The 11361-nt window shown below is 35.9% G+C and overlaps 1 protein-coding gene across 2 annotated transcripts in view; it reads right to left on the bottom strand.

The window, feature by feature from the left end:
• Positions 1–3285: 3285 nt before the first annotated feature.
• The window catches only part of lpgat1 (lysophosphatidylglycerol acyltransferase 1), a 52001-nt gene continuing 43925 nt past the window's right edge, over positions 3286–11361 (bottom strand). For both annotated transcript variants that reach the window (XM_044107277.1, XM_044107278.1), the window contains exons 7-8: positions 7986–8092; positions 3286–7377 (exon numbers count right to left, since the gene is read on the bottom strand). In XM_044107277.1, coding sequence (XP_043963212.1) covers positions 7226–7377; positions 7986–8092 — 259 coding nt within the window. In that variant the 3' untranslated portion in view covers positions 3286–7225. The remainder of the gene's footprint in view (positions 7378–7985; positions 8093–11361) is intronic.

The following is an 11361-nucleotide window of genomic DNA, read 5'->3' as shown; positions in this document are numbered from 1 at the left end:
GGGAGAGAGTGGAAAACTGACAGCTACAAAACAACAGAGATAGTCAAGGGCCCCTGGCGGCTCTGACGTCAGCTGCCCTCGTGAAAGGGCACCAGTGGAAGCAGGGAGGCAGGGAGGACGGACAGCTCCAACCCAAAGTAACCTCCTCACCTCTCTTGAGGTGACAGGAAGGTTGTGATCAGGGTTATGTGAGGATTTCACTTCCTGTGTGATCCTTGATTCCCTATTTCTGGGTAGAGTTACCCCTAAACCTTCCGCAAATTAAACAAAATCGGCGTCAAATGTTTGAGCAGCAGAAATGTTCATTTCTCATTTTGTTTTAGAATTTTAAAAATATGAATAAATATTTCCAGATGTCACCAAAGGTCAACCAGCTACCCCACATTTACAAAATCAAACAAAATGTGGTGTCAATCAACTGTGTTACCTTTGTGGTGTTTTGGCTCACTTAAAAAAATTTAAATTACCAGAAGTCACCAGCAATCAACCTCTATCCCCCTTAAGACAAAATCAAGTAAAATTGATATCAATGAATTGTATTAAAGTTGTGTTGATTTCTGCAGATAAAATGTTTGTAGTACAACTGACTGATACCAAATTTGCTACAACAGTTCATTCTGAAAAGAGCTCAAAATACGCAGACTAAAATCTCATTATCCAAGAATGATTTTGTGCAAAAACCTCTAATGAGGATGTTTTGCATAGTCCATAAACCTATGCTAACATGTTCAAGAAAGAATAATAGGTCACCTTTAAAGTATGCAGTCAAGATAACAAATAAGCGACTGCAGTAAGAGTCTGTAAATATACTTGAGCGGCTCAGAGGCCTTTGATTGCTTCAAGAAAGTAGTGAGCAAAGTCTGGGAAAACTTTTCGGCCAGAGTTTTTTCTCTTAATTAGCAAAATAAATTAATAATTGTTGTAATCGTAAATGTATGAAGTTAAAGAATGAACTCTGTCAGTTTTGGAATAGGGCTGTAGAAAGATAAAATGTATGAAAAGTGAAGCTCTGAATACTTCTGACATACCCAGAATTATTACATCCTGTAGTATGAGTGAAAGTCACATTAAATTGGTCAATGCTGTAAAAACGATACTTTTAATTGCAAACCAGAAATATGTGCGTGTGAGACACGTTCATCGATTTCCAAGAGAGGGTGACTCCTTAATGCCTGCAGCTGCTGCAGTGACATTCAGGCTGGCCCTGGTTTTTTTCCACAGCTGGATGTTTTACTGCTCGCTGACTCAGGGAGCGTTGTCCTCTCTGAAGCGTTCATGACGGCCGAGGCATTAAAGCATGACATTGAGAACCTCAGGGAGCAGCTCCCATGAAATAGTTCAGCGCAGGTGTTCGGGCATCAAAGCAGGTGTGTCTGCAGCGGACATTAAAGCTAGTCTTGAAATTTATTTGTCTGTGCCATGTGGGTGACCTTCGTCATCCATGTGAGGAGAGCTTCTCCTCCTCCTCTACTTCCTCCTCCATAAGCAGACCATGTGGAAGAGGAGCTACCCTGCCTTGCCTCCTGACTGTTTTGGTAAACCTTGGTGCATATTTAATCCTATTTTCCAGCTCACTTCCTGCTGTTCAGCCTCAGTTCTCATTTGCTGCCCGAAGCGTTTGGCTTTTCTGCAGGCCTGACCTTCTCCTGTCACTCAAATTGATTCAAGGTTCAAATGATCTTCTTCTTAAACTGCCAACTAAGGGTTTTAAGAAGTCAGACACTGACAAAATGAGTTAATATGATGCAAAATGAAAACACCTTTTAGTTAATATCATGTAGTATTAGTAATTAACAGCTCTACGAATGCACTGAGTGCAAGCAGACATCCTGCCAAGTCCCTGCTTGAGGTAACGCCTGAAATAGGAGCTATGTAACGAAACCCAGACACTTTAAACAGCTTAAACTGACAGGATGGTTAAATAACAGGAACACGACTGAGCAAGAACAAGCTTTGCTTACGCTGAGATCAGTCAAAACCAGTTCTCTGAAAACTTTATGCCGCACAATACATGAAAAGACACCATAGGAGTCGACAAATTAAAATCCTGGATTCTTTTTACAACTTTATACCCAATACTTTGGGGCCTCAACATTTGTACAAATCAATGAATTTTCTGCACTTTGTTGGTGCTGAAGTATCATTTGGAAAAAAAGATCTTCTTTTAAGGGACTGTGAAATGTAAAATGATCCATGTTAAGGAGCAATGAGCTAAAATATGATTGAAAATTTCAAACCAAAGACATTAACTCTTCCTTACATTCATGGATTGCAAGAAGATCTCATTCTAAGGATCATTGTGCACAATGATGAGCAAAATAAATATTTTATAAGTCTAACACACAAGTGGAAAATGGTGAAAAGGTTCCAGAGTGGTGGTTTTAATTTTTTTCATATCTGCAAATGGATGATGGTGCTAATTTTCACCATTAGCTTTCCCAGCTACATTTTGTGGCAATTTAGCAAATGTTATGTACATATTGTTACTTAGAACAAATGATAAAAACTTCTGTTTGATTAAAAGATAAACTTTGATCAGAAGGTTTTACTCTTGAACAGACAATTTTTGTTGACATTGGATGGTAATGCTAACCTTGGTTATTAGCTTTTGTAGTTAGCATTTGTGGAAGCATTATATTTATGAATTTACTGGAATTTTACTTAATTACAACATAGAAACATCTGTTTGATTAGCAGATTACCTTTAATCAGAACATGATTGATTTACTCTTTAAACTGACCATTTTTATTCACATTTGGACACTAATCCTACGATTAGCTTTGGCAGCTAGCATCAGTCGTGCATATATAGAATCATTTACTTTGTTGCTTCTTTATAACAAAAAATAAATGGATAAAAAGCACCCTTAAACAGTTAATGTTTCATTCAAACATTTTTATGCTAGTACTGTTTACCCATTACCGTTGGAGGCTAGCATTCATGAAATTATATTTTTTGTACAATTACCAGAAGATTTTGTAGATTTATTTAGCAATTTACTAGATACTTGAAATAAGGGATTATAAAAAGCACAAAAACTGAATACCATTACCTTTTAACTGGAATAACTGGTACAGCACATATTTATTTGTGGGGGGAAAAAAAACTTATTAGATATTGAAAAAGCACGAGCAAAGAAAAAATTTTCAAAATTATTCTTCTTAAAATTTCCTCTTGTACATACATTAAGGGATACATGGTCATCAAGGGAAAGAAAAAAGCTTATGGCACCATGAGAATAAGAATATTATAGACTAGAATAATAAAAGAGATGCACACTGTTAGGATCTTTATGATGTTTTATTCCAGCACAAGTTGTCTGTGTTGTAAAATGGCTGTGCAGCTAGGAATTAAGAGGAGAAGTACAAAATGGAAAATCAGAGACAATTCTAGCATTATACGTTTTAATCCCTATTGTGTTCATTTCCTAAAACCACATCTTTAAAACATTTCCCCTGCCTTCTTTGGAAACATAGTGAAAACATTGAAAATAAAATAAAAAATAAAAGCAGTAAGATTATGCTTTATTTCAAGTCACTCTCACAATGGAGGGGAGTCTGAGGGGGACAGTGGATGAAACACATTTACAGTCTGATTCAAAATGTTTTCACCTACCTAATCAGGTAGCCCTTTTTTGTTTTTCACACAGTTTTTACCAACAGTGGCACAGCAGGAGGGCAGCGACTAAAATGCACCTTTTTTTTTGCATTAGTTTGACATTGATAACCTCTGCTCCTCCACGAAAGTTACAAATACCCTTTAAAACCACGACACGGGAACATTCGAGTGAGCTTCAATCGTTCGTGACGGTTGCTCCTTCCTCACTCAGTTTTACTTCATCACCGCATAATCATTTTCAGAAACGTACACCAAACCCAAAAGGTGTCAAAAAGGAAACAGCATTATTTGAGATAGTATTCAACCGGCACGTCCGGTAAGGCTTGAGATCTCTTCTTCTAAATATTCATTATTTCAACAGTTTGCAACTGGACCCCTGTGTGTCACTGCACACATGGAGGTACAGCAGCTATAACCTTATAAGCACATTTCCAAAAATACAAAATAAAATAAAATAAAAAAACACAGGGTAATACTGTAAAGTTAAGGTAAAATCCTTTCTTTTTTTCCTTAAACATTCATATTTCAAAATAATATTTTTTTTAATGATCATGGACCACCAATGAGAGACACTGCAGTCATTTCTAACATTTTCTCAACTTTGTTATGTACAAGATTTAAACATAGCATGACATGGAGAAAAGAAAATTGTTCACATAAGCTAAAAAAGAAAAAAAAAAAAAGTAATAATAAAACAAAAACATTTGAAATAAAAATTTGACCACTGGAGGTGAAACGGTTCTCGAAATGTGACGTCACAGAGCAACACGACATGAGTCTTATATATAAAAATGAGGGGTAAAGACGACCACACACACTCATTTAGGCAGGTTATGCTGTAAATTTACAGTTATGACACCTATAACTCTGTATGCCAAAATCTCTATTGTAGAATGCTAAACATTAGGGTAGCTTTCTATAAAATCAAGAAACAAAATGCACTTTCTCACCGCCAACAATAAGTCTTATATGGCTTAAATATCTGTTTTCTCCATTCAGCTTTGCTGATATTACTGTCAGGACAGAAGTTTAATATCCTCCAGCAACATGAAAGTATTTTTGTGTGTGAGTTGCAGCGTAGACGGGTAAACAGAGCAACCCACAACGTCCAGTGCTGTCAATTTTCTTTTACCCGTTTCAGATTTATTTTATTTTGTTTTTTAAAATCACAAATAAATGCTTCAGATCAACTACTAATAGACAGATAACCTGAATAAATATAAAAAGCAGATTTCAAATAATGATTTTATTTAAGAGAAAGTGATCCAAACGAGCATAACCTCGGTTAAAAAGAACACTGCAAAAATACAAAGTCTTACAAAGCATTTTTCATCTAGTTTCTAGTCCAAATGCCTTAGCATACTTTAAGTAGGACAAAACTCAGAGCAAGATACAGGAGCTCGTTTTAAGTCAATAATTCCTTAGTATTGATTTAAAAAGGTAAACATTTTTTCATTTATATGTGAAACTAGGATTTTATTAATACTGAAGAATTATTGACCGAAACATCGCTTGTAAGTTAGTTTTGTTTTATTTCAAGTTGTCTATTTGCGGTAGAAACTAGGCAAAAAACAGTTGGTAAGATTTTGCGTTTTTGGGAGGTAACCGATTCACTTTTAAGAATTAATAAACAGTGATTGATTGCGTTGCTTTGATTGAAGAATAAAAATTTGACCACTGGAGGAGAAACAAGTCTGCTGGATAATCTCAAAGAAAGTCACAGATTTCTATCAACCCAAAAAGGTTTATAGTGTTTGTTTCATTTCTGGTACTCCAAACTACACTGAAAGTTAATAATCACAAATGCAGAACCTTCCCAGATATATTAAAATTACTCCAAAAAAGCATCAACGACTCATCCAGGAGGTCAGCGAACATCTAAAGCACGGCTGGCCTCCCTTGCCTCAGTAAAGGCTCGCAATCAGTACTCAACAATAATAAAGAGCTTGAGCAAAATGTGTCATGCTTCGCACCACAAAGACCATAAAGGTCTGTTACAAACTGCCAAAAGAAATCTTGAACTTCCCCAAGAATTTTGGTTAACTATTATTCTGTGAACCTGGGACAAAAGAAATCTACCTTTGGGAAGGTGCGCGTCTTCTTACACATGATTCAAACCTGCTAGCATTTTGGAAAACAACTTTACGTAATTAATTTGAACAGCAAATTAAAGGAGGATTTTCATCTGTTCATTCATCACATCATCTCAAGCACACTTCAGATAAACCCACCTCCGAATGGCTCCAAAAAAGGTGCGGCCTAGTCAAAGCCTGGACTAAAACATGATGCTGTGTTATGATTTCAAATATGCAACGCATGTTGGAAAACTATCCGACGTGGCTGAGATGAAAAATAAAAAATCTCCAAATGAAAGTGGAACAAAAACAACATTTGATGGCTGATATTGAGTTTCATATTAATAAATTAAATAAATCATTAAAATTAGTTTTTTTTGTTTTGTTTTTGTACTGGGGTTATCCATGTCTGGTACCAAGTTTTTGATGATCTGAAACATAAACGACAAAAATACAAATAAAAATCTGAAAAGAAATAAAACACCTAAAAGGGGTAAAATACTTTTCACAGCACTGTACATTTTAGATGACCAGTCTTCTCATCTTTTCCTACTTTTTCCATTGTTAAATTTTCAGCTTTCTGTTTTGTTTTTTTGTTTTTTTTAAATAAATGTTTTGGTAAGTCCCATCTTCTTTCATCTAGCGACGCATCACAGCTGCAATCCCTTTAGATTTTGAGCAGAAGTAGAAACATAATCCCACTTTTTCAGCAAGCTCTGCCACATTATTAGACACATGGACAGAAACAGTCCTGATGATTTAAAAACAACATCCCCTCCCCCCCAAATAAAGACAACAAATACAATGGCGGTCGTTGTGAAGATATGCGGGTTAAAAGGAAGAAATTAAAAATAAATTAAACGATTGACAGCTACCATTTCGAAGTCATTCCTGGGGCGGGGAGCAGTTAGGGCAGTATGGATCCTTAGTGCAATGAAGGCTGCGTCGCCTCAACATTTAAACAGCCACCCGCCCTGCAACGTGTAGCCAGCTGAATCATCGGCGGGCTCAAAGAGAGATCCAGGGGGGGATCCGGCGACTCTATCGCGAGGAAGAAGAGTGAGGGCGTTTAGCTTCTTGTCGAACGGACATGTCCAGACGTACTGCAAACTCTGAAAAACTACAACGGCTGAAGCCTCGGAGAGGGGGGAGCGAGTCCGGTCCTGAGCCTCGTTTCATCGCCTTCCACTAAAAGTCATGTAAGTGTCTACATGTATGAGAACGTGTAAACATTGAAATGTGAACGGTGAGGGGAGCGAGTGTGTGGCGTTGGGTCTGTGTGCAAGTTACCTATCTGTGTGACCGTTGTCGTATTTTATGGACTTTTGAAATCTGTGTTCATGATTTAGTTGTTCCTTGATTCCTGTCAGGTCTCTCCAATGCTGCAGATGTACATTCATCCATCGTAGAAGAAGGGAGGCGAAGGGAAGGGGAAGGGGTTAAAGTGTGACGTTGGGTCACACACACACATGGCGACTGATCCTGAGGCTTTTCCAGTGGTCCGATAAAGACTCCCGGCTCGTCCGCGCGCTCAAAATAAACAGCAGTAAAGGTACTGGAGGACATTGTACCACATGTAGCCAGAGGCGAAAGCAAACGACTGGACCATGCACAGCCACATGGGGTCGAGGGTCATCTGCCGGGAAACCGCCTCCTTCTGGCCATCTGGAGGAGGGAATGATCCTGGAGGGAGAGGGAGAAATCAGTTTACTCTAAAATTAAATTTTTATGCTTTATATTAATCTCATCGAGGTGATACGCTACAAAAACAAAGTCTAACCAAGTATGTGAACATTTCTAGTGGAAAAATCCCAGTACACTTGAAATAAGACAAAACTGACTCACGACTAACTTTTCAGGAAGAAATAGAAGCTTGTTTTAAGCCAGTAATTCCTTAATATTGATTAAAAAAAATATTCAAAATCAAAACAGTTGAGTGTGTCGACAAACTCTTACTCATATTTAAACCTTGTAGCATTTGATTGGCAGGTCATTTTGATACTTTTTTAATTTAAAGAGTGAAAACACAGTTTTTAACTCCTTACAACAATTATTCCACATCTGAATCCCTCTAATTGAAGTACAATTTTTTTTAATATTTGTCCTGACCTTCAGTTTTTTAATCAATGTTTTGACTTGTAAGTCACTAAGCTATTTACACTAGAAATTGGACCAAAAATACAAAAGAGTTTATGTTTTTGCAGTGTAGTTTTTGCTAAAGCTTGACCAGCAGTGACCGGTTAACTAACTTTGCATTTGAATGATGATAAATTTTAGCTGAACAAACATACCTGTGTTGTAGAAGTGAGCCAACAACTCTTCTTTCTCCACAAACCTCTGATACAGCCAGTCAGTCAGAGCCTTTGCCTCCGTAGGAACCTCTTTTATTGGGTACATCCTGAAGCAGAACAGGGAGATGAAAAGACATTAAAAAAAAGTATTTCTGTGTAAATTGGAGTCTCAAACCTGCAGAGGAAAAGATGAAGGCATTTTTCATACAACAGCAGCGAGGGCTGAAAAGTAAAATCTTTTTCATACGAAATAATTTATTTTTCCTCACTTTCTTTTCTAAAATTTTTTTTTACAAATGATAGAAAATGTTTTCAAAACCCGGCTATTAGGGTTACGCTAGGATAATCTTTGGTTTTTTTACAAGAATATTTTCATATTATTAGCAGAATAAAGACACAGTCTTACCATTTAGTTTCTTAAAATGTATTGTATTTTTTTAATACAATTAAAAAAAGCTTCATTAGCATTACGATATGATGCAAGCAACTTAGTCCATGGCTCCTTCTTTGATTTTGCACAACTGTTTCAAAGTCCTGCTATAGATGATAATTTTATGCTGATATATTAAAAGATTAAGCGTTATCTGTATAACTTCACAAAATGCTCAACATTCCTCATTTTACTCATCACTCTGAACCATGGAAAACCAAGAAATGCATTGTTGGTGAAAAAAAAGATTTTTCCATAAAATGAGAGCTTAACATAAATAAATAAATAAATAAAATAAAATAAAATAATTAAATTGATAAAAATTGATTTATTGCCTAGACCTAGCTGCAGGAATTTGAGTGTAAACAATGGACCTAAAACACGATACAGAACTTTTTACAGCAACTAATGTTCAGAGGCAAACATTTATACATTTGATTCTGACTCAGCCTGATTTTTAACACACATTTATAGAAATTACTTTGAAAAAAACCCCCTTTATTTAAATAAAAATGTCACGTTTACCCAGTCTTCACTTTCAGGTAATTTTACACCATTAGAAAACAGAGTTCAATAGGTTGTCCTTTAAATTACCCACTAAAATCTGGTGTTTTTAACCCAAACTTGGCTGCAGTCAGAGTCATAAAACAAGCAGGAACATAAACTCTGCTGCATTTAGCACCAAAAAACTCATCAGTTCTGTATAAAAAACCCATTCAGAAACTATTAAAGCCTAAAACTCAAACAATGAATACCAAAACTGCTCCTTAACAGAGTCTTTCACCTCATGCTGGTGTCCGTTACAGCTGTCTGTGTTTGCTGATTTTCTTTTTTCCCTTTTTGTGGATTCATTAGCTGGCAGCCTCAGTGGAGTACCACAGAGAGGCAGAAGTGCTGAGGGGAGCCCCCGACAGCAGACAGACTCATGGAGCTCCGCTAAATGACTCACAAGGGAGTGGGAGGACCGAGTCAGAAAAAAAAAAAAAAAACCCATCTAACTGCTAAAGTTCAGTCAGTTCAGCCATCAAGAAAGTGAGAAGTCAGTCGCAATACAGAGAGAAGCTGCACTTTAAAAAGCCTCAGCGATTCAGCTCCATATGTGGAGGCTGGAAAGTTCTCAGCATTTCCTAAATGCAGACGGGAACGGTGAAGAGGAGCCAAGAGCGGGGACAAGTAGAGGTATGAACACACCATTATCAGCAGTTACGCTCTGCGAAAAACATTTGGTCGACGGAAAATAAAAAACATTTTAACAGCTCATAACTAAAATGTCTGCTTATTTTCCATCCGGGGAAAAAAATGGTTAAAAACTACTGAATGTTGAGCCTCTTTACAGGTGAGAAATTTAGGGATTTTGTGTAAATAAAGCAGAAATTTTGCAGAAGCTCTCATTAACTAAATGGACTCATTACACTATACAAAAAAAAAGAAAAAAATCCTTGTATTTTTTTTTGTATGAAATAAAAGTCCAGAATGCAAAATAAAATAAAATAATAATAATAATAATGTTTGTAAATAAAATAGCCAGGAAAAAGGCAGTGAATGCATTTATTTCTGCTCTTTAATATGATTTTCTTCACTTACTTATGATTCAACCAGCTTTATTAAGCTTGTTAAAATTTGAGTAGTAAGTTGTAAGTACTGCCCCTTTAGTTTAATTTTGCAATTATTCCTCAGTTTGATAAGTGATAAAAAGAAAGTAAATTTAGAAATCTCTAATCACAATAATGTCACAATTCTGGGGGGAAAAACATTGAACTATATGTTGAAAATACTGTTTGTTTTTCAACGATTAATACAAAATCACTACAACTTATTTTATTCATCTAGGAAAACAAACATTCAAATCTAGTTGTTCTTCCACAGAATTTAAAAAAAAAACAAACAAACAAAAAAACTACATATCAGTTATCAATAATATGTAATAACATTATGATTAATCCCAGGAAAACAAGAGATGCTAAATGGAAAAGGTGACTTTCAGGTGCAGTCATGGAGCTGCTGTCGGTGAAATCTCGTCTCCTGCCAGTAGGGGTCTCTACTGGGCTGCGTTTGCACACCAGATAGCTCCTGGTCACCTTCAAACAGAGGTTACAATCTCCTCCCTCAGATAAGCACTTCTTCCTCTGCACTCAACATATCCTGTCCACATAATGCCCACCATGAAGGTAAAGGGAACCAGTTTGGACTTTTAAATGATCATGTGATTTAGAATGAGGTTTGTTTTAAACATGACAGACAAGAGTTTCATGGTCTGCTGTCACAAACAGTGACTAGGACATAAAACACTGATTAATAATTGTTTAAAAGTGTTAATGTCTAATTCTTTAATAAGGCTGTAATTTTAATCAGTAGTTCATAGGCCTGTCACAATAATCAATAAGTCAATTAATTGCATGATCAATTAAAACAAACAATTATTTCCATTGCCATGATTTATCATTTATCTCTTTTTTTCTGTCTTTTACCAAAAACTGGATGATAAAAGTCTTTAGTTTGGTGCTTTGGTCTCAATTAGCCCTTTTTTTTTTGGAGGACAATTTTATTTACAAAGACATCAAGATTCATTTTATGTGTTGTTTTGTTTATTTATTTTGGATATTTAAAAATATTAAACGTTCATTAGAATTTAAGGTTTACAGATCTTTTAGAATGTTCTCTTGCATTCTTATTTTTTCATTATACTTTTATTACTTAAAAATGTTCTCAAAACAACTTTATTGTGTATATTTATCATCCAGCAAAATTTGTTGTCATAATAGGATTAGTAGTGAATGTTCTTCACTTAAACAAACTCAGCGCTGTGCTGCCTTTCTTAGAATGTAAAAGCATACAAAGCAAATATCATCTCCAATCAGTAGAGAGCTGATTAATTAATGAACCCACAAAATAAATTACTCTTGCAATCATTGTTTCTTGCATATTTAAGTCACACTAATGTATTAA

Source organism: Gambusia affinis, linkage group LG22 (assembly GCF_019740435.1).
Source record: "Gambusia affinis linkage group LG22, SWU_Gaff_1.0, whole genome shotgun sequence".
Taxonomy (NCBI): Eukaryota; Metazoa; Chordata; class Actinopteri; order Cyprinodontiformes; family Poeciliidae; genus Gambusia; species Gambusia affinis.
Note: the sequence above shows the minus strand (reverse complement) of the source record. Positions and strands in the feature narration are given on the sequence as shown.